At 45.6% G+C, this 24,187-nt stretch overlaps 1 protein-coding gene across 2 annotated transcripts in view; it reads left to right on the top strand.

Annotated features, from left to right (window-relative positions):
- Nucleotides 1–636: 636 nt before the first annotated feature.
- LOC308524973 (uncharacterized protein) overlaps nucleotides 637–24,187 on the top strand; it is a 33,862-nt gene continuing 10,311 nt past the window's right edge. Inside the window, exons 1-4 of one of the 2 annotated variants that reach the window (XM_081099630.1) lie at nucleotides 637–842; nucleotides 1,862–1,967; nucleotides 4,929–4,984; nucleotides 16,567–19,929. In XM_081099630.1, coding sequence (XP_080955756.1) covers nucleotides 4,969–4,984; nucleotides 16,567–18,797 — 2,247 coding nt within the window. In that variant the 5' untranslated portion in view covers nucleotides 637–842; nucleotides 1,862–1,967; nucleotides 4,929–4,968 and the 3' untranslated portion in view covers nucleotides 18,798–19,929. Of the gene's footprint in view, nucleotides 843–1,861; nucleotides 1,968–4,928; nucleotides 4,985–16,566; nucleotides 19,930–24,187 lie in introns of those variants that run through there. The other variant, XR_013996438.1, reaches the window with a different exon arrangement.

Raw genomic sequence — 24,187 nt, forward strand, 5'->3', positions numbered from 1 at the left:
TTAAACTCACAAAAATTCTTTACAGGTTTCAATGGTTTTTTACGTTAACATTACTAACTTCATTTCCTTCTTATAGAGGCTTAGATTAACTTTCTGGTGTTGTTCCACTTCCTTGTACTTGGTTAAACCCCATTTCCTGGTACTCAGTTGGACCTGGAATACCAGCCTTACCCCTTCTGCGCTGCTGGAATTTGCCATTAGCGCCAGATTGGGAAGCCACGCCCTTAAGCCAATCAGAGGGGGGTGGGGGGGTAGCCGTGAGTCAGCGACTGAGGACCGGGTTCCCCTTCGGTGTGCTCGGCCGGCACATTTTCCTGTTGGCCTTGCAGCTTTCGGAGAAGTACATCTGCCTTGCCAAGTGATTCTCCAGTTCCGTGGCGCCTTTTAGGAGCATTTCTAACAACAACACCCAGACCACCAGCACTCACTGCACAGACCAGGGCTCCAGCTCGGACTCTGACCAGGCAGGACGGGGGAGCACCGCCCCCGAGGACCTGGGGCTTCCCTTCCGGTCCCCACAGCCCCAGGGTCCCGCCGAGCGCCTAGAGCAGCCCGCACCGCGGGGTCGGGCTTTGCCGGTAACGCGGCGGGAGGAGGTAGCCCCGCCCACGAGGGCGGGTCTCCAGGACGGAGCTTCCGGTGATGGGGGCGCGCGCCCGGCTGGTGGGGTTGGTGCGCGCTGGGCGCACCCGTGCGCTGTTCACCGACTGCGAGGCGGCCGCGGGGCCCTCAGGAGTTTAGGGCTAGACCCGTCCCCGGAGCCGGGCCGGAGGGAGCCCGAGGAGCGCCGGCGGCCTTTCCTTGCGGGTCACAAAGGGAAACGCGAAGTGGAAGTGTGGCAGGTGAGTCTGGCGGCCCGGGAGGCAGCTCCCAGACGGGCACTGGGCAACGAGGGAGGGCCGGGGAGGAAGAGGAGGAGAGAGGGAAGGGCAGGGCCGGAGAAACTGTTCTGAAGACCAAGGGAAGCAAGTCTCCGCCCGAGCGGAGTGCCCCCTGGTTAAATGGCACTGCGATGCCTTGCGGAACCGTGAGGGCACTCATGGGTTCAATAGCGAGATAGACCTGTTATGGGTTGGCTCAGCGAGAGAGACCACCGACTCAGTATTTACATTTAAGAGCCTTTATTACGCTGGACACCAGACCACAGCCCGCACCCTCCCCCTCAGGAAGGTATGAAGCATGTGGCAGAGACCAAGGGTGCAGTATGATCCTTTAGAGCAAAATCACAGTGTTAGAAAAAAAGAAAAAACCAACTACAAAGTATTTCATTAGAAGTTCATAAAAAGTTCATAAGTACAAAGGGGAGGTAAACAGAGTCACACCTGGCTGGAGCGTATCATAACACATGGTTTTTCTAAAACAGTCTAGCAATCTTTCTTCCATTGTCTCTAACCCTTACACAATCCTTCTTCATAACCTGACACAATCCCTCTCCATACGTCAGTCCCCCCTTCCAGCACATTCACTGTCTCATGTTTCATTTCCTTCCCGTAGCACATTCTGTAACATTTTGTAACCCTTCCATGGCTCAGTCCCTCAGCCTAGCACAGACCACCAACTCAGAATTTAAATTTAAGAGCCTCTATTAAGCTGGCCAGCTGGCTAACAGCGCATCCCTCCCCCCATGGAAAGAACCTCGCAGCTGCAGCGCCTAGGAAGAGTGCAGCCAAGGTATTATTGGCAAAAACTACAAAGTGTTACATGACAGGGTAAAAGTTCAGGAGGAAAACGACGTCACACCTGGCTGGAGCATATCATACCACTTTCTTTCTTTAAAACAATCAGTAATTTTTCTGTCAAGGTCCCTCCCCCTGCACATTCAGTAATCTTTCCATGCCATGGTCTCTACCCCCCATCACAGGCACAAGATTTGGCGGAGAGCGGTGTGTAGGTACATCATGTCCCACTTACACTGAAGCCCGGAAAGCTTTAGATGTGGCCGTGGAAACACCGGTGATAGAGGAGAGGTATGCTTAGTGTCCTCCCCTTACGTGCTTCCAAAATATGAATGAGTCCCTTGGAATTTCAAAAGGTTAACTGATTGAACCAAAACAAAGTCTTGGCTTTTGTATGTTAGATTAGTTTAGATCAGCAACGGGCAAACTACGGCCCGAGGGCCGGATCCGGCCCATTAGAAATGAATAAAACTAAAAAAAAGAAAGACTACCCTTTTATGTAATGATGTTTACTTTGAATTTATATTAGTTCACACAAACACTCCATCCATGCTTTTGTTCTGGCCCTCCGGTCTAGTTTAAGAACCCATTGTGGCCCTTGAGTCAAAAAGTTTGCCCACCCATGGTTTAGATCCTTGGGAGGACACATATGTTTACACTGTCCTCTAGGCAAGGGAACCCAGGGATTAAGCATAAGGATTCCAGTAAACACCCAGGGGTCCGCATATACACAAACTTGTTTGCAAAGATCAGGGAATAATTAGGGGCACCGCCTTCGACACTCCCCTCAGTCTCCCATAAGTCCGCATTCTGGTAAACAGGGCAGGCGGCCTCCCACACACTTCCCTTTTATCAGAATGTCCTCCTTACAAACTTTCCAACCAAGTCTCTGTGCTCCCCAACAGGTAAGGAAGGGGTAAGAAAACAGTCAGAAATCTGGAGTGAATGAAACCTAACCAGTCAGTCCCTTGGAGCTTTAGGACCTTTGTGGATGAGCATAAAGGGCATCCAACCTCCACATCTGCGGGTGACGGTGTAGCTTATATCGTAGAGAAGCTGAATAAGATACTTGAAGCACCGGAAGGTATTAGAGAAAAATCAAGTCAGGCAGAACCTGAAGGAAATCGCTGGAGAGAATGTGGGAGCACCTAGGCAAGCCCCACATTACCTGTGCTTGCCCCCAGGGCATTTACTAGTTCATAGAGCAAGGATCAGAGACCAAGCTGAAAGAGGTGGCCAGGGCTTGTGGCATTTCAGTTGGCTGGGAAGCAGGAAGTAGGAGTTCAGAGATGCCATGTGCCGGGGTCCAGCCCCGGGGGTCCAGCGGTTCCCAAAGGTGTGGACAGAGTCAGTGAAGAATGTTTTACACAGAGACAGCGTTCAGAACTCTCTAGCTCTCTTTAGTCTCTGTGGATCTTCCTGTGCCCGGCTGAGGCCACAGGAAAAGATCCTGAGGCAAACTGAGCCTTTATTTTATAGTCAGAGGTAAACAAGGTAGTGGTTACCAAAGTCACACTGTTCTTGTGAGTTTCACTTGTTTACACTGTTCTGGTGGGTTTCACTTGTTTTTGTTCTTGTTGCACTACCCTCAGCCCATTAGCTTCCCAGGTAAGATCTAGGGAGCCCTATAAGGTCAAGCCTAATTATGCTAAGAGGACTGTGCCCTCTAAGCTGGGACTTGTTTGGGGCTTTGTCAACAGGTCAGTCCGAGTCTTTTAATCCTATATGGGCTCCCCACAGCCATGGAGTCTGAGATTTGAAATGGAAGCGTGAACTTTAGAGAAATGAGCCCAAGATTCAATGTGTAGTTTCCACTTGAGGTGTTTGTCAGTTCCTCAGCCGTTCATGCTCAGGGCAAGATTCCCAGCCCCTAAGTTGAAAGCAACAGTTGTGAGGCTAATCAGTTGTGCAGCCCAGCCAGCATGGCTCAGTAACCACTGAGCATCGACCTGTGAACCAGGAGGTGACAGTTTGATTCTTAGTCCGTGCACATTCCTGGGTTGCGGGCTCAATCCCCAGTGTGGGGCTTGCAAAAGGCAGCTGATCAATGATTCTCTCTCATCATTGATATTTCTATCTCTCCCTCCCTCTCCTTTCCCCTCTGAAATCAATACAAATATCTTATTTAATGAAGAGGGAATATGCAAAATGAACATCACAAATATTGCGGCGCCCTTAATAGAAGCACAGGTTTCTGTAACAAAATGTCTGCACCCAAGCAGAGGCCAAGTTCCGGTAATGAGACTTAACCAGCAATCAGCAGGGACCTGAGGCTGCATCCCCCTCCTGGTGGGACTTGAAGGGGGATCTCAGGCCATGTCTCCCACCTGGCGGGGCTTGACAGGGGACCTCAAGGAGCTCCCCTCCACCCTGGCATTGGGCCAGGGAACCTCAGGCTGCACCCCCACCTGGCAGGGCTTAATGGGAGACCTCGGGCCACTCCCCCCAGCCCTGGCACAATGCCAGGGAACCTCAGGGCAAGCCCCCCTACCCAGCGGGGCTTGACGGGGGACCTCAAGGCACACCCCTGGCCCAGGCCTGGGGACCTAAGGCTCCACCCCCTCCTGGCATGCACTGGGAGATCTGAGGCTGCGTACCCCTCCTGGCAAGGCTGGACAGGGGTGGGGCCGGCTGATCTGGGTCTTGTGCAATTTCCAGGAGCGAGCGGTGGGCTGGGATTTGACTCTGGGTCCCACGGCACACCCCATACTAACAAGAGGAAGATTTTTATATACATTTTACTAATTTTCTTTCATCTCTGACGCTTCTATTATATAGAAAGCGCAAATAGCAATATTAAAATATTTCCTCTAATTAATTCCCTTTTAATGTGCTCGAATTTTGTGCACCAGGCCACTTGTATTAAAATTTAAAAAATGCCGAAACCGGTTTGGCTCAGTGGATAGAGCGTCAGCCTGCGGACTGAAAGGTCCCAGGTTCGATTCTGGTCAAGGGCATGTACCTGGATTGCGGGCACATCCCCGGTGGGGGATGTGCAGGAGGAGGCTGGTCGATGTTTCTCTCTCATCGATGTTTCTGACTCTCTATCTCTCTCCCTTCCTCTCTGTAAAAAATCAATAAAATATATTTAAAAAAAAAATTTAAAAAAAGATGTCACAGATTATACAGTTGACATTACTGCAGTGAGTAAGAGGACAAAGAAATCAACATTTTCATGCAATAAATACATTTCCCTTGTTCTAACTTGGAAGAAGTATTCGGGTTAATATATTTCTCTGTGCTTCCTCCAAGGTACCTGAGATCCAGCTGCTCTTCTTCCCCAAGAAGATCCATGAGACACTCCTCAGGTGAGTTCTAGTCCATACTTCAGATTTAAGCTCAGAAATATGTCCAGTCCTCAGTAGAGGAATATGTGACAGTGTCCTCTGCTCCCTCCCACCTGTCAGGATGACCTCCCACCTAAGAAAATCACATCCTGGTCATGAAGATGTCTAGATTTCCCTGCCTGAAGCTTGGTTCTCTCCAGCTGGGCTCTCCTCATCATTCTCAGATTTCTATGATGCCACCACTTAGTTTAATGGAAATTACCATCACCAGGAGCAGGGATGGGCAAACTTTTTGACTCGAGGGCCACAATGGGTTCTTAAACTGGGTCAGAGGGCCGGAACAAAAGCATGGATGGAGTGTTTGTGTGAACTAATATAAATTCAAAGTAAACATCTACACTAAAAAAAGAGAAACATGGTAATTGGCATACGACCGCTACCCTTTTCATTGGCTAATCAGTGAGATATGCAAATTAACTGTCAGCCAAGATGGCGGCCAGCAGACAGGCAGCTTGAAACTAACGTGAGGCTTGCTTGCCTCAGTGACGGAGGAAACCAATGTTCCCCGCCTGCAGCTGCAGGCCTCTGAGCCGGCAGTTTCAAACATTGTAACAAATACCGCCGAACTTCAGCCAGTAGTTTCGCAACATTTTAAGCAAAGGCCAGAAAGTAAGCTGGAGGCCTAAGAGCTGGAGCCAAGCCTCAAGCTAAAGCTGGCCCAGAATAAAAAAAAAAAAGGAGCGTTTGGGAGTTCAGTCACCCCAGCCTGAAAACAGCCCTCAGCCCCTCACCCAGACTGGCCAGGCACCCCAGTGGGGACCCCCACCCTGATCCAGGACACCCTTCAGGGCAAATGAGCCGCCCCACCCATGCACCAGGCCTCTACCCTATATAGTAAAAGGGTAACATGCCTCCCAGCACCGGGATCAGCGGAGCCAAGAGGCCTCCCGGCACCGGGATCAGCATGACAGTGGGCAGCGCCCAAACACCCTGATCGGCCCTGCTTTGTGGGTGATAGAGGGTGGCGCCCCAACCCCCCCAGCCCCGCCACGGGCCCTGCTCTGTGTGTGACAGGGTAGAGTCATAACCTCCCCATCAGCCCTGCCCTGAGTGTGACAGTGGCAGCGCCCCAACCCCCTGATCGGCCCTGCTCTGTGGGTGATAGAGGGTGGTGCCCCAAACCCCCCTGCCCCCCCACGGGCTCTGCTCTGTGTGTGATGGGGTAGAGCCATAACCTCCCCATCAGCCCTGCCCTGAGTGTGACAGTGGCGGCGCCTCAATCCCCTGATTGGCCCTGCTCTGTGGGTGATAGAGGGCAGCGCCCCAACCCACTGATCTGCCCTGCTCTGTGTGTGACAGGAGACGGTGCACCAACTCCCCTATCGGACCTACTCTGTGAGTGACGGGGGAGCTCCCCAACCCCCTGATGGGCCCTGCTCTGTGCGTGACAGGGTACAGAGCCCCAACCTCCCTGATGGGCCCTGCTCTGTGCGTGACAGGGGGTCGCACCGCAACCTCCCCATCGACCCTGCCTTGAGTGTGACGGGGTGGTGCCCCAACCCCCCAATCGGCCCTGCTCTGAGCCCGACCAGGGGCTGCACCTAGGGATTGGGCCTGCCCTCTGCCACCCGGGAGCAGGCCTAAGCCAGCAGGTCGTTATCTCTTGAGGGGTCCCAGACTGCGAGAGGGCACAGGCCAGGCTGAGGGACCCCCTCCCCCCCGAGTGCACAAATTTTTGTGCACCAGGCCTCTAGTCATTACATAAAAGGTTATGGTTTGTTTTGTTTTGTTTTGTTTTTTTGTGTTTTTTTTTAGTTTTATTCATTTCAAACGGGCCGGATGCAGGACTTAGTTTGCCCACGGCTGCCCTGGAGCCAGGAGAATGGAGTTACTGCCTGAACCTACCTTTTTTTTTTTTTTTTCTGCAGTTTATACAATTGCTTTCCCTGGTCCTCACTGAGATGTGTGCAGCTCCAGTGGCAGTTTTCCAAGTTTTCCCAGGACTGAGAGGTTTCCCAGGAGGCAGACTAGCATTCCAGAGCAGCCCCAGGAAAAGTGGGTAGAGTCGGTGCTGCTCTTAATGGTGGAGTTTGTAGTCTGAGCTAGTGCCCATGTGAAGTTCTTTCTTTCTTTTTTTTTTGTTTTCATTATATATTTTTTTAATCTATATTGGTCATATTATTACAGTTGTTCCTCTTTTTTCCCCCTATAGCTCCCCTCCACCCAGTTCCCACCCCACCCTCTGCCGTTACCCCCGCCACCCACTGTCCTCATCCATAGGTACATGATTTTTGTCCACTCTCTTCCTGCACCCCCCACACCCCTTCCCTGCCCCGACCCACGGGACAACAACGGGGGAACGAAGAGACACCCTAGGAGAATGAGACAAACAAGGGACACGAAGGAATGGAGGCAAGACAGTGCTCTGATCAAGCCTCAAACTTTATTCTCACAGCGGCAGGATATATACTGTTTTAGGGACAGGGGGTGGGTAAAGGGGTCTATGGGCAGTAACCTATTACTAGAGATTTATTAGGCTCCTGATGGCTGTGCTTATCAGCGGAGATGTGTGCTTTAGCAGGCTCCGGATGGCTGTGTGTTTATCAGTGGAGATGTGTGATTTAGCGGCTGTGTGAGGGTAGTTTATCTTTAACTGCTGGCCAATTTGCAAGACACAGGTGGTTTCTGGTAATTAGGAGTTTCTGGAGGAACCAGAAACTTATAGTTCTTAAGATGGCTTTGTCTAAGCCAATATCTCTAATGGCTCCCAACAATTCCTCCCTTTTTCTTTATTAAGGGTGGGCTTTAACCGACTGGGGGAGTAGGGACCTGGTTCCTCCCATGGGATGGTGGGATCCCACCGTCAGTGGCTCTTGGTATCTTTTGGGGAGGAGAGGCAGAGCCGATAGTTATGTATGGATACCAACCTCTATGCAAACCAGGTGTGCTCACAGGGAAATCCAGAGGCGGTCGAAAAAAATTTTTGTGACCTTCCCTTGCAGTGCTTTGCCGTGCACCCAGGTCGGTGCCCATGCCTTTCTCCTTCTATGGGGAGTAGGCAAGCATCCCTCTGGCGTCATGCTGTCCCCGCAGGGAGGGAGTTTTAGCAGTCATTATAATCACATTCACGGTCTAACATGGCCAGACGATGGTAGTGTACCTGAATGGGTTTGGCCAGGACGCTATCAACCTGCTGTTTTACAAAGTCTGTTAATTTTCTAAAAGCCCAGGGGCTGAAAGCTAGGATTAGGAGAAGGCTTATAAGGGGGCCGAGAACAGGAAGCAGGTAGGGCAGGAGTCTGTTCAGTCCGCTCCAAAGGGGGTTCTCGAATAATTCTCTCCGTCTTTTCACTAGATCTTCTTGTAACTTCTTTATCTTGTCTCGGACGATCCCGGATTTGTTGGCATAGAAGCAGCAGCATTCCTGTAGGTCTAAGCATATTCCTCCCTGTTCTGCTGTGAGCAAATCTAACCCTCTTCTATTTTGTAGTACTATTTCAGCTAATGAATCTATCTGATCTTGGAGATCATTGATAGTGCCTGAGAGAGCTTGGACATCATCAATTAGCTGGTTAGATAATTTGTTATAGGTGTGTAATGCTGTACCTAAAAAAAGGTCAAGAGAGGTCAATACAGAATGCTTAAGTGCCTTCCCCAGGAGGCCCTCCACACTGTGGAAAGGAATAAATCCCTTCATGTAAAACATTCAAATTCATTTGTAAATTTGTTTGGGATAAATGCATAATATACTGTTGTAAAGCATCAAAAATTATTAATGAAACTTGTAGAATAATACCATGTAAGAATATTCTTTGCTCTAGGTCATGACAACTTAGTTTTAAACTCAAGGTTTGGAATGAGGAACCTAGTTAGCAAAAAAAAGCAATTTACAGAAGCAGAGACAGCATGCTATCTAAATTACAGTTCTGGGTAAACACATTATCTAGAGTCCTTGGGTAATAAAGGAAAAATGTGCCTTCTAAGACATAGGAAACTTACAGTTTTTACCCAAATTAATTATTACCACACTTCACTTTACCGTGCCCCAGGTGGTCTCTGGGCTGTTGGTTGTCTGGTTTGTCTTCCTCCTGTTGGATTACACTTGGAGAACTATAACTTAAAAAAGAAAAATCTTTCTTTTTTATACCAAGTAACCTATAGGGTTACTTCTTGGATGTTGATTGATAGTGCCGCAAGGCCATGTATTCCAAGTCAAAGTCATTAAACATTTATGGTGACTGTACTTATTTTTAGATTTGGTATTTTAACAGCAAATCATTAGATTATCCTGTAAATATTAGTGGAAGATATTTCAAAATATTAAAATTTCTCTTTTTTATTAAATTTAAAATAATGCTTTTAAACAGCGTTCCCTTTCGGCTTATTTGTGTATACAGAGGGATCATGGGAAGCCTTCAGTAACTTTTTAGAAGAATTTTACTTTACTAGGATTCAATTGCTTACAGAAATTAGTAAATTTAAGTAAGTATTTTTTAAAAAGCAAAGCAAGTAAATTTAGTAAACTTCTGATTCACAAGGGGCAAACGCTGCACCACTTCCAGCCTAATTCAAAATGCAGTAGTGAGGAGCTTTTGTATTTTAAATTATATCTTAAAATTTCACTGCTGTATTTTAAGAAATATTAAACAAAATAACTTGTTTTGCCCTTTCTCAGAGGCAAAAACTTAAAATATATATTTATTAATTTTTATTTGATAAAGCTTTCCAAGTGATTTCAAGTATATTAAATTTAGCTAAATTTAAAAAGAGAGAATAGACTTTTGAAAAACATTTCAGGGCCCGTGAAATTTCTCAAAGTCATTCCTTAGTTATAGTTTTGAAATCCAACTTGAAAGACCACCAAATATATATATAATTTAAAAATTATATACTTCTTATAATTATTAAGAGATATCAATTAAATTTAAAGCAAATTAAATATTTAGCATTCTTCAAATCAATACTTTTACATTTAAGGATACATTTCAAACAAAATATAAGGCATTTTCAATTAATAGATTAACTTCTATCATCTAGACTTCATACTAGGCATACTCAGATTAACATTTCAGTATTATAAATTTCAATACTTTTAGATGATTTGAACTTAAAAGTTTTAAGTTTCCAGCCATAGCTATTCATATGTAAACTTGACTATCAACTTCCTGGTGGTACTTTGCCTCAGGGCGGGAAATTTCAAAAGAGCTACTTTAAATCGCCTTGGGAAACCTGTCTGCATTTCTTTCTCAGGTTCATCTTTGCCATTTTTAAGACCAAAACAGTCTCGGGTTTTTATTCTGTACTCAGCAAAAGGTCAAGTTCAGCTCAAAACTATGCGCACTCGTTTTTAAACTGGCCTTTTCCCTTTACATGTGCACAGAAATCCCGGATGCATTTTTAAATTTGTAAAAGCTTTTCAGTTACAAGAAGGACTTTAATTTTAGAATACTTGGGGAGGGGGCGTCCACACTGGATCGCCTCCTGCTCCTTCTTCCCTTTCCCCACCTTCTGCTTTTGGGGGAAGTTTCAGCAAATGACTCAGATGGCGTATTTTTCCCAAAGTCATGCTTATAGAAAAAGACATTTTAAATTTTTTCCTATTTTGCTTTCTAAAGTCATGGCTAGCACCCAAAGTTATCTTAGCCAAAGTTTGGTTGTCATAAGATGTTCTCCGGTAATTTTTAAATAAAACATTAAGTAATCTCATTGTGGGAGAGCTTGTAACTCTGCTCTCTCTTGCCACCTTTGAATCTCTCCACGCCAGAGGCGGATTCAACAGTGGGGTTTCATTTCTTATTACAGATTTTAGATTCCAAATACAAATTAAGATAAGAAAACACATTAAGATGACCATGGCACTATTTTTTCAGCCTGATTTTATTTTATTTTTTTATTTTTATTTTTTTAATATATTTTATTGATTTTTTACAGAGAGGAAGGGAGAAAGACAGAGAGTCAGAAACATCGATGAGAGAGAAACATCGATCAGTTGCCTCCTACACATCTCCTACTGGGGATGTGCCCGCAACCCAGGTACATGCCCTTGACCGAAATCGAACCTGGGACCTTTCAGTCCGCAAGCCGACGCTCTATCCACTGAGCCAAACCGGTTTCGGCTTCAGCCTGATTTTAAGGAGTACCTTTTAATATTCCAATTTCTTTATAATTTGGCCTTTTTGCACAGGTGATTCTATTAACGGCAAATTAAACATTTCAGGATTAGGACATGGAAGTGGAAGGAGCCATGAAGGCCATTTCTCCCATTTTTTTTTCTTTCTGCTCCTCTTAAGGAGTGGAGGGTGCAAGGGGGAGGAGATTCATCCTCCTTGACCTCTCCTAAAGCCTCTAGGAAATGAAATGCCGTGTTCCACAAGGGGAAACAATTTTTGGCAAGTTCTGATTAACTTTTTGGCAAACTTTTAAGATCTAATGTACCTTTTTCAAGCAAAACAAAGGTTATATTCTATAATAACATGTAAACACTGTAAAAGATTTCCTTCTAAAATTTTAACACTTTAAACATGCAAATCAAAAGTCTATAATAAACCATGAGCAAAGGTTAGTGACAAAAGTGAAAAAATTCTTTAAATCTTTCTTTTTAACCCGAAATCCTCGAGCCTTGAGGGACTCCCTGAGCCCTCTGAGAAATTCTTAAATCTTTCTTTTTTAACCTGAAAATCTCGCGCCTTGAGGGACTCCCTGAGCCCCCTGAGAAATGCCTAAATCCTTCTCTTAACCCTTACTCCCCGTGTCCTGAGGGACTCCCTGAGTCCATCTAGAAATACCTCATGAGAGTTCAATGAGTTGCCCATTATTTTGGCTGGGTAGTTCTCAAGATTTCCTCCTCCACGTAAGCCTCTGGGACGTATAAACCCCGTGCCAGGTCAGCTGGGAATTTCTTAAATCTCTGGTGATCCTTATGTAACCGCTCTCCTTTTACCTTACGGCCTCTGCTCGCGTGTCATAGGTTGGGATGTATAAGCCTCATACCAGGATGGCAACCACTAAGACTTAGCGAGCTCAGAGTTTGCCAGAGAGGGCGACACAGGTCGGGCCAGAGAAAAATTACTTTTCCCAGTGATTCAGAGTTTTCACTGCCGGTGTCGGGTACCCTTCACTCTTCCCCGAACGGCGAGGTGAAGTGCTTATTAGTGGACTGGAGGGAGATCAAGAAAACTAAAAAGGCCAGCCAAAGGGGGTGCCAAAGAGGGTGAAGGCTCTCAAGAGGTATTTTGAAATTCTTGTTTGAAAAGTTTCGTCTGCTTACCTTCACAACGATCTGTCTCACGGGCGGGTGAAACCGTGGCGATCAAAATGCCGAGTCTTCACTCACGAGTCAATACTGCGTGGCAACTCTAAGGGGTGCCTGGCCAGGCGCTTCAAGCAGACGTTCTCGCAGGGGGTCCCCAACGCCCCACGTTGGGCGCCAGACTTCCCCGACCCGCGGGACAACAACGGGGGAACGAAGAGACACCCTAGGAGAATGAGACAAACAAGGGACACGAAGGAATGGAGGCAAGACAGTGCTCTGATCAAGCCTCAAACTTTATTCTCACAGCGGCAGGATATATACTGTTTTAGGGACAGGGGGTGGGTAAAGGGGTCTATGGGCAGTAACCTATTACTAGAGATTTATTAGGCTCCTGATGGCTGTGCTTATCAGCGGAGATGTGTGCTTTAGCAGGCTTCGGGTGGCTGTGTGCTTATCAGTGGAGATGTGTGATTTAGCGGCTGTGTGAGGGTAGTTTATCTTTAACTGCTGGCCAATTTGCAAGACACAGGTGGTTTCTGGTAATTAGGAGTTTCTGGAGGAACCAGAAACTTATAGTTCTTAAGATGGCTTTGTCTAAGCCAATATCTCTAATGGCTCCCAACACTTCCCCAACCCCAGAATAGTCAGTCCACTCCCTTTCTATGCCCCTGATTCTACTATATTCACCAGTTTCTTCTGTTCATCAGATTATTTATTCACTTTATTTTTAGATTCACTTGTTGATAGATGTGTATTTGTTGTTCATAATTTGTATCTTTACCTTTTTCTTCTTCCTCTTCTGAAAGGATACCTTTCAGCATGTCATATAATACTGGTTTGGTGGTGATGAACTCCTTTAGCTTTTTCTTATCTGTGAAGCTCTTTATCTGTCCTTCAAATCTGAATGATAGCTTTGCTGGGTAAAGTAATCTAGGTTGTAGGTTCCTGCTGTTCATCACTTTGAATATTTCTTGGCACTCCCTTCTGGCCTGCATAGTTTCTGTTGAGAAATCAGCTGACAGTCGTATGGGCACACCCTTGTAGGTAACTGACTGTCTTTCTCTTGCTGCTTTTAAGATTCTCTCTTTGTCTTTTGCTCTTGGCATTTTAATTATGATGTGTCTTGGTATGGTCCTCTTTGGATTCCTTTTCTTTGGGGTTCTCTACACTTCCTGGACTTGTAAGTCTATTTCTTTCACCAGGTGGGGGAAGTTTTCTGTCATTATTTCTTCAAATAGGTTTTCAATATCTTGCTCTCTCTTCTTCTGGCACCCCTATAATTTGGATATTGGTACGCTTGAAGGCTCCTTACACTGTCTTCATATTTTTGGATTCTTTTTTCTTTTTGTTTTTCCGGTTGGGTGATTTTTGCTTCTTCGTATTTCAAATCTTTGAGTTGATTCTTGCTATTCTCTAGTCTGCTGTTGGAACTCTGCATAATATCCTTTATTTTAGTCAGTGTATGTTTAATTTCTAGTTGGTCCTTTATCACAACCTCGAGGGTCACACTAGATTTCCTTAGGGTCTTACTAAATTTATCGGGGGTCTCACTAGATTTCTTGAAGGTCTCACTAAATTTATCAGTGGTTTCTAGAAAATTGTTGAAAAACCTTAAAAGTGTGGTTTTGAACTCTATATCCAGTAGTTTGCTTTCCTCCATTTCTGTCATTTGTGACATGTTTCTTTGTCTCCGCATTTTTTATGCTTCCCTGTGTTGCTAGAGTGGCTTTGTATGCTAGGTGTCCTATAGGGCCCAGTGGCTCAGCCTCTCCAATTACCTGAGGTGGACACTCTTGGTGCATCCCTTTTGGGCTTTGGGCACAGTCTTGTTGTAGTCAAGCCTTGACTGTTCCAGGCATCACTGGGAGGAACCGACCCCCAGGCCAATTGGCTGCGAGAATCAGCCCTGTCTGCAGTGAGAGAACCCCAGAGCTGGAGACACCCCTCTAGGGCAGGACCCACCTCAGCGGGGCCTTGGTGCTCACTGAGTCCGCCCCCTGAATGTGTCCCCCATGGATCTGAGGAGCCACAATCTGGATGGTCCCATGTTGACCACTGGGAACACTGGTTCTTGGATCGCTAAGAAGGTGCTAATTTAGCTTTTGCCTGAGGCTACCCAGCAGGACCTGTGGAGAGATTCCTCTTCTTTGTTTGGGTTTGGAGGTGCCCAGATGAGGTCCAGCTGTGAAGCAATGCAAGCTGCTGTGGGGCATTGGGTCTTTTTACGGTGTTCTGGGTTGCTCTGACTCAACTGCAGTTCGTTAGGTAATTTTCAGGTTGCTAAGGGCCAGGCCGTTCATATGCAGAAGCCTCTGCAACAGCTTGGGAGGGCTGTGGTCTCCGGATCAACAGGGCGGAGCAAGCAGCTATGGCTGCTCCCCAGTCCTACCCTAAGAGGCCCCATGTATCAGTGTACAGGTAATCACTGCAAGCACCTCTGAGAGAAAGTCGCCCTCGAGTTCTGCCCGATGCCAGACAGTCCAGTTTCTCCCTGTATGAGTCTGGTTCCCCAGAGACTCACCCGGAACTGCAGTCCAGAGCAATCAGGAGCTTGAGACTCCCTCCCAATTGAAAAGACAACCGTGTCCTCAGCTGCCAGCCCTTTCTGCGTGTGCCTCAGTACCTCTGCACTTTACTTCCGCACCTCCTCTGAGTCTCAGTGTGCTTTTCTCTTTCTTTCCAGGTGTAGAATTTCCACTCAGCCAGCCTTCCTGTGGTTCTGGATGATGTCCGCTTTGTCTTTTAGTTGTATTTTTGAAGTGGCTACGTGAGGCAGCAATTTCCAGTGTTTATATATGCAGCCATCTTGGTTTCTTCTCCAGAATTTCTTGGTGGTGATGGAACTAGCGTGCTTCCTGATGGTGGGAATGATCACCTCTGGGGAAACTGGATAAATGCTCAGGGAACTCTCTATACTATTTTTGCAATGTCTTGTGTACCTTGAACTATTTCAAAGTAAAAACTGTTTTGTTTTTTTAACATTATACTGTAGGCCCTCGCCAGGTGGCTCAATTGGTTAGAGCAACAGCTGCCAACCAGTGGTCCATGGACCACTGGTGGTCCGTGAGGTCCGAAAGGTTGGCGACTGCTGGGTTATATTGTCATCCTGTGCACCAAAAGTAGTCTGTGGGTTCAGTCCCCAGATGGGGTATGTACAGAGGGTTATGGAGCAGTATTTTTCTCTCACATCAATGTCGCTTCCCCTTCCCCTTACATTTACCCTTACCCTTAGCATTCCCTTTCCCTATGAAGTTCTTCTCCTGTTGAGGTTGTGCCAATGGGTGTACCCGTGTACCTAGCCATTAGAATTTTTTTTCAAAATTAAGTTTCTAGAGTTTTACTTTCCATATTAAGCACTACCATTTTGTGCAGACAATAAGTCTACATTTAGAAGGAGGCTGTTGACAATAAATGTGGGAAGGTATCTGAGGAAACAACCCCTTCAATTAAGTCACTGATTCATATAGGCCTCTCTGCTCTGGAGATGGGGAACATCTAGAGCAAGAATTCTCTCAGAGCCTTATCTTCTCTAGGTAGGACAGGACTTTGTGTCATCACAAAATTATCTCCATTGCCATGGTAACTGTTTCTCTTCATCTGTTGCTGAGCCTCGGGGAAGTCTTGTTGGAGAGAGCCAGTGCGCTGAAAGCTGACAGATGTGGCATTAAGAACCAGAGGAAATGAGGACATGTGGCTCCATGGGCCTTCCTGAGATCTGCCAATTCTGGCTGCTGTTGTACTCATCACTTTCAGATTTTTATTTTAGCTAAACATGATATCTTTAATTTTCATTTTTACTGAGATGGTTTTCCCTTATAGTTAGTGTTTCTTTAATGTTATGAATGTCTTTTTTGTTACTGCTTCTTTTTTGTCCATTTAAAAAATTTTAATCCCAGAAAAAGAAATATTTCTCTCAAAGTTATTTTATGTCTCTCTGTAATTACTTACATTAGAAGGTCCATCTTCTCCAGACACCTATTCATCTGAAATCAGTAGCAATTCACCTATATTTCTGTGGCCAAACACATGAGTGTGTTTATCTCATCCAAATTACTTCAAATCCCAGGCAACAAGTGTACTTTAGGACATGGGTAAACTGACTCCTTTTAAGCTATGCTTGCTCATACAAATGCTTTCCAATTTAGTTCTTTGCCTTTTTTTTTTTTTTCCTGTTTGCCCTTTTTAAAGTCAACAGTTGGCCCAAGCTAGTTTGGCTCAGTGGAAGATTGTTTGCCTGTGGACTGAGGGTTCCCAGGTTTGACTCCTGTCAAGGGTATATGCCTGGGTATAAATAAAGTCAATAGTTGACTTCCAGTGTCCTCCTTATGATGGACATTTCCTCTTCTCTCAGGATCACCTAAGTGGGTCAGAGCATCCTGTGCACTGGGTGTTGGTGGAGACGCCGGAATGAGAAGGCGCAAGAGTCCTGGTCCCCACCAATCAGCCTCCCGGGTGACGAGTTCTGTGCCTGGAACAGAGACCACTGTGCCCCTGGCTGCCTCCTCTCCTGCCATCCTCACCCCGTTCAACCCACAGAGGCCCCCAGCTGATGTTCGTGTGACCTTTGAGGATGTTGCTGTGCAGTTCTCTAAGGAGGAATGGTGCCTCCTTGATGAGGCTCAGAGACACCTGTTCCTCGAAGTGATGCTGGAGAACTTTGAACTCATATCCTCTCTAGGTTGCTGCTGTGGAGCAGAGGATGTGGAGGCACCTACTGAACAACATGTTTCTGTGAGAGTGTCACAGGCCAAGAACCCCAATGTAGCTGTGTCCTCCCAGAAGAGCCACCCCTGTGAGAGTTGTGGGCCAGTCCTGAGAGACATTTTCCACTTGGTTGAGCAGCAGGGAACACAACACAGCCTGAAACTATTGAGGTGTGGGGCATGTGCAAAGCAGTTTTATTTCAGCAAGAAAGCCATTGGCTGCAACCAGACGCTTGCTCAGGACCATAGTGTCTGTAATGGAATACAGTGTTTTGTGTGCCGTGAATGTGAAAAATCTTTTACAAAAATCTCTGATCTCCATTATCATCAGAAATTGCACACAGGAGAAAATCCATACGAGTGCAATGAATGTGGGAAATGCTATAAACGACAATCCACCCTTATTGTACACCAGCGACTTCATTCTAAAGAAAAGCTTCATGAGTGTGGCGAATGTGGGAAATTCTTTAGCCAAAGTGCAAAGCTCATGCAACACCAGAGAGTTCACACTGGAGAAAAGCCATTTGAATGTGATGAGTGTGGGAAATCCTTTAGCATACATTTTAGCCTTGTTCAACACCAGACAGTTCACACTGGAGAAAAGCCATATGAGTGTGGTGAATGTGGAAAATATTTTACCAGAATCTCTGGTCTTTATCGTCATCAGAGACTTCACACTGGAGAAAAGCCTTATAAGTGCAATGAATGTGGGAAATCTTTTGTCAGGAACTGTCAGCTGAGTTATCATCAGAAATGTCACACTGGAGAAAGGACTTACAAGTGCAGTCAGTGTGGGAAATCTTTCACCACTCGCTTAAGCCTCAGTTATCATCAGAGACGTCACACTGGAGATAGGCCTTATGAGTGTAGTCAGTGTGGGAAATTTTTTACCACTAATGATGGTCTCCGTCATCATCAGAGACTTCACTCTGGAGAAAGGCCTTATGAGTGCAGTCAGTGTGGGAAATCTTTTACCCGTAAGAATAAGCTCCTTTGTCATCAGAGAATTCACACTGGAGAAAGGCCTTATGAGTGCAGTGAATGTGGGAAATCTTTTATCTGGAACTGTGAGTTGAATTATCATCAGAAATATCACACTGGAGAAAGGTCTTATGAGTGCAGTCAGTGTGGGAAATCTTTTACCAGTAAGGGTAGTCTCAGTTATCATCAGAGACTTCACACTGGAGAAAGGCCTTATGAGTGCAGTCAGTGTGGGAAATCTTTTACTGGTAAGAATAAGCTCCATTGTCATCAGAGAATTCACACTGGAGAAAGGCCTTATGAGTGCAGTCAGTGTGGAAAATCTTTTACCACTAGTGATGGCCTCCGTTGTCATCAGAGAGTTCACACTGGAGAAAGGCCTTATGAGTGCAGTCAGTGTGGGAAATCTTATACCCGTAAGAATAAGCTCCATTGTCATCAGAGAATTCACACTGGAGAGAGGCCTTATGAGTGCAGTCAGTGTGGGAAATCTTTTACCAGTAAGGGTACCCTCTGTCGTCATCAGACACTTCACACTGGAGAAAGGCCTTATGAGTGCAGTCAGTGTGGGAAATCTTTTACCCGTAAGAATAAGCTCCATTGTCATCAGAGAATTCACACTGGAGAGAGGCCTTATGAGTGCAGTCAGTGTGGGAAATCTTTTACCAGTAAGGGTACCCTCTGTCGTCATCAGACACTTCACACTGGAGAAAGGCCTTATGAGTGCAGTCAGTGTGGGAAATCTTTTACCAGTAAGAGTAGCCTCCATTATCATGAGAGTCTTCACACCAGAGAAAGGCCTTATGAGTGCAGTCAGTGTGGGAAATCATTTGCCCTGAACAATCAGTTGCATCGTCATCAGAAAGTTCACAGGAGAAAGGGCTCAGGATTGCAGTGAATGTGGGAAATATTTTGCCAGAAACAGTTACTTTCATTGTCATCAGAGACTTTACAGGTGTGCCTATACTTTTGAAAGGAATTACTTTCAAAGATCTTGCAAAGGGCCATGTATCCTAATGTCTGCAATTCCATGGGTGATGGTCACTTGGGTATAGGTGTTATGCCCAGATTTTAAGATTCCCAAGAGCCAAGCAGGGAGCCAGCGAGTCCGATGCAAAAGCAAAGAGTCCTTTATTTCAAAATCGAGTCTGGCTCCCCCACCCTCCTTACTGACACAGCAGCAGGTGGCAGAGAGAGGGCTAGCCCGATGGAAAGAGGAGTTTTATAGGGGGGTGGAGTAAGGGGTGGAGAGGTGACTGTGGGTACTGCTGATTGGCCAGGTGCAAGTTGGTGTCTCATTACACAGGATGTGGTCATATTGATGGCATGCACTTCCCTTGATTATCATTGGTTAGTCCAGAGAAATCCTGGTGTGGCTAGCAGAGGCTTGGGCTTCCGGGAAGAAGTTTAGCCGAGCACATGACTCTGCCCAAAAACGGAGACCCAGGGTAAGTTGGAGGGCGTAGTCCTCGCTCTTCCAATAGGATAGTAGGGTTTAGGGCAAAGCATAATTACTACAGAATCACTGGCCTAATAGGGATTGTGCATAATTCTTAAATGCAGATAGGTTTCATTTATCTTTATCAATAACTCTAATACGATGTCCAAGTCAGAGGAGAGGAGAATGTTTAACTTAAAGTAATTAGGAGGTTGTGCTTTAAGCCAATTGCGCGTTTTTGCATTCTTCCAGCAGTATATCACAGATTTAATTCCTCCACATCTAGAAAAGGTTTGCTCAGTCCTTTATTTAAACTTTTTTGTAACTTTGTCATGCTATATTTACTGTTGTTCTATTGCATTCTTTCTAAGGCTTAATGGTGAGCCTTTTTTCAGATGTGCATTTGCTATCTCTATATTTGGTTAAATGTCTGAGCATATGTTCTGCCACATCTATGAATTTTGGCAAGTTCCTTTAACAAACGGACAGTGAAACAAAAATGCAGGTTAGAACTTCACTCATTTTGTGTCTTTTTTGCTTTGTAGGATAAGTGTTTTTCATATTGGAAGAAAAGAAAATAAACAATTGACTTAAGATAAGGGTCTTATTTCATTCTTTGCATGTGAGTATCTAGTTTTCCCAGCACTGTTCATTGAAGAGAAACTATCCTTTCCCAACTGTGTATTATTGGCTCGTTTGTCAGAGAGGAGCTGGCAGTATATACGTGGGGCAACAGGACTACTTGGAAGTAGGTCATTCCTGGGGACATCACAGTCGGCTGCAGAGGTTATCAAGATGAGGCGCTGAGGGGAAGGGGAAATGAACCAACTTGGGACTGATCTTCACAGTCAGTTCAGAGCAGTGGTTCTCAGCTTTCCTAATGCCACGATCCTTTAATACAGTTTCTCATGTTGTGGTGACCCCCAAATTCATTGTTACAAATTGAACATAATTAAAGCATAGGGATTAATCACAAAAACATTATGTAATTATATATGTGTTCTGAGAAAGGGTTGTTCGACCCCCAAAGGGGTCGCAACCCAAGGTTGAGAACCGCTACAAACGAAGCACTGCAATGTGACAAGAGCCCTCAGTTGAAATTTGCATTCACTAGATGACCTTTCAGAGAATAGGAGCTCTTTTCACCATGAGATAGAGTTTCTGAGAAGTAAAGTTTGTTGAGACTTTAAATATAGTAAGACAGTGGCTTACACAGTTCTCAGTTCCCGCAACATTGCCATGATGTACTAGTTTTGTTAGCCCATTTTATAGAACAGGACGCTAAGGCTTAGCAGAGTGAGCTAAACTGTCCCAAATCACAGGGCTAATAGTGACACAACCACAGACTGTGCTGCTCCTGGGAGCTTCTGGGTTAAAGCCTCTTCCTCAGTTCTGCTGCCTCGTTGTCAGCCACGTCCTGCTCTGCCTGTGTCTCTGTACCTGTCCCTCTGTCTCTATGCTTTGTGAATTGTGTCCTTGTCCATTTCTCATAGGAGACCTTCCCAGCTTCCTCTTGTAGTTACCAGTTTTCTGCCTCTAGAACGACTTCCCATTCTTCACTGTGTATGACGAGAGCAAGTTCTTCTTTTCTTCTGTGGCTATCTTTCATTGCACTGTCCCCACATGGCATAAGCATGAGAGCCCTCTCTCTCCCTGTCCTGGGGCCTCTGTGAGAGGTATGGGGCAGTAAAAGAGGATGGCAATGGTAAGGCCCCATCTTTTCACAGACAGGCCCCCCTGCAGCACAGAGACCATCTCTCCAGAAAACAGCAGCACGAGTCCAGCTGGACATACAAAAGGAAAGTTCACCTTTACCAGTAACCCCAGAATTTCTAGTAAGCCGGAAATGTGACACCATTTTCACTTGGGCAACTTCCTGATCCAGCAAAGATGGAAAGACATGCTAATTCAGTGTGGGCCTGGGTGTGAGCCAGGTGACACACGGCTTATTCTTGAGATCATCTACACTAATAAAAGAGAAAGATGCAAATTGACCATACCCCCGAATGCTTCCCATTGGCTAATCAGCAGGATATGCAAATTAACTGCCAGCCAGGATGGTTGCCAGCAGCCAGGCAGCTGAAGCAAACAGGAGGCTTGCTTGCTCCAGTGTCGGAGGAAAATTGCAGAAACGTGATGCATAAGTCAGAGCCATGAACTGATGATTCACACACAAAAAAAGAATAAAAAATGTTAGCCCTAACAAGTTTTGCTCAGTGGATAGAGCGTCAGCCTGTGGATTCAAGGGTCCTAGGTTTGATTCCAGTCAAGCGCATGTACCTTGGTTGTGGGCACATACCCAGTAAGGAGTGTGCAGGAGGCAGCTGATCAGTGTTTCTCTCTCATTGATGTTTCTAACTCTCTGTCCCTCTGCCTTCCTCTCTGTGAAAAAACAATAAAATACATTTTCTTTAAAAAAATGTTTCTCTCGCCAAAACCAGTTTGGCTCAGTGAATAGAACGTCGGCCTGTGGACTGAAGGGTCCCGGGTTCGATTCCTGTCAAGGGCATGTACCTTGGTTGCGGGCACATCCCCAGTGGGGAGTGTGCAGGAGGCAGCTGGCCGATGTTTCTCTCTCATCGATGTTTCTGACTCTCTCTCTCCTTTCCTCTCTGTAAAAACTCAATAAAATATATTTTTTTTAAAAAAATGTTTCTCTCAGTGATGTTTCTAACTCACTATCCCTCTCTCTTCCTCTTTGTAAAAAAGTTAATAACACATATATTTTTTAAATATGATCCTTAATCCCTGACTGGTTTGGCTCCGTGGAGAGAGCGTCGGCCTGCGGACTGAAGGGTCGTCCCAGGTTCGAGTCAGGTCAAGGGCATGTACCTTGGTTGCGGGCAAATCCACAGGGGGTGTGCAGGAGGCAGCTGATTGATGTTTCTGACTTTCTATCCCTCTCCCTTCCTCTCTGCAAAAAAATCAATAAAATATATTTTAAATTAATAAATAAATAAATAAAAATGATCCTTAAGCATGAAAAACTATACAACCGTTTAATGAGAAAAATGCACATCAAAATAACACTAAGATATTTCTCACCTATCAGATTAGCAAAAATTAAAAAGTACATCAACACATTCTGTTTGCAAGCCTGAGAGGAACTAGGGACTCTTAGACATCGCTGGTCAGAATGCAAATTGGTATGCTAATTTTGGGAAAGCAGGCAACATCTAACGAAATGACACATGCTTTTCTCAGTTTACCCTGGTCAAACATCTCCAGTTGTACAAGAATATGTATGCCCAAAGTAATTCATTTTAGCATTGTACTTGCAAAACCCTGGAATTAACCTAAATAATTGACATGGGAGAATGGCTGACTGAACAACAGTAGATCCACCCAAGGGAATACTACCCTATCACATAATAGCCAGACATGGTAATTGACCGTACCTTTTCTATGCCTCCCATTGGCTAATCAGCGCGATATTCAAGTTAACCACCAACAAAGATGGTGGTTAATTTGCATATACCGGCTCGGAGGGAAGCAAGACAGGCGGCAGAGGCTGGAGCAAAACAAGCTGGGAAGCGGGCAAAACAAGCTGGGCAGGGTGGCAGAGGGAGGCGGGGACGAAACAAGCCGGGCCAGGCGGTGGAGGGAGGCGGGGGCGAAACAAGATGGACATTTCCCGAGGGGTCCCAGACTGCAAGAGGGAACAGGCCGGGCTCTGAGACCCCTCCCCCTGAGTGCACAAATTTTTGTACTCCAGGCCTCCAGTACAGCTATAAAAAGGAGAGACCTGACCAGTTTGGCTCAGTGGCTAGAGTGTCAGCCTGTGGATTGAAGAGTCCGAGGTTTGATTCCCATCAGGGTATGTACCTTGATGTGGGCACATCCCCAGTAGGGAGTGTGCAGGAGGCACCTGATTGATGTTTCTCTTTCATGGATGTTTCTAACTCTCCATCCCTCTCCTTTTGTCTCTGTAAAAAATCAATAAAATATATATTTTTTTAAAAAAAACCCCAATATCTATAAACTGATATGGAATGGCTTCCAAAATATATAGTTAAATGTAAAAGCAAAATCTGAGAAATTATGCCACCTTTTGCGAAAGAAAGGAGAAATAAGGAAATATATATCATCTGTACGATTATACAAAAAGAAACGGGAAAGGTAACCGAGGAACCAATGAGATTGGTTACATCCAGGGAGTGGGTGGAAATGGGGTGAAAATAATAAGATGGTGGAAACAGGGTAGAAAAGATGGCAACCGTGAGACTTGGTAGAATTTATGGTTTTGTGCAGTTCTGACTTCTAAAACCACCTTAACATTTCACATACCCAACCCCAGCGGTCGTCAAACTACGGCCTACTGGCCACATGCAAATACAAATATTGTATTGTTATGCCCAGATTTCAAGATCCCAAAGACCACACCAGGGAGCCAAGTCCAATGCAAAAGTAAAGAGCCTTTATTCAAGCTCGAGCCCGGTCCCTCTGCCTCTACCGACGCAGAGGCAGGATGCGAGGAAGCCCTGAGTCTCAAGAGAACAAAGATTTTATAGGGCTTGGGGTTTGGAGGTGGGTGCATACTTCTAATTGGTTGGGTGAGGGCTAGGGGCTAGTGAAGCAAAGGCAGGGTGTGGCTAGGTTCTGGTTACACAAAGACAGGGGGTGGTCAGCATACTTTTGGCCTTGGGTTAGTTCCCCTTGCTTTCCCATTGGCTGACTTATGGGTGGGCTGGGTAACTAACACATTCTGTAGTTTTTTCTTGGAAGAGGGGTCAGGGACACAGCTATCAGTCCCGTTCTGTCCTTTCAGTATTTCTTCCCATTTTGTTTTTTTACTTCAAAATAAGATATGTGCAGTGTGCATAGGAATTCGTTCATAGTTTTTTTTGAAA

The sequence above is a fragment of the Myotis nattereri genome, assembly GCF_964212035.1.
Source record: "Myotis nattereri genome assembly, chromosome: 9".
Taxonomy (NCBI): Eukaryota; Metazoa; Chordata; class Mammalia; order Chiroptera; family Vespertilionidae; genus Myotis; species Myotis nattereri.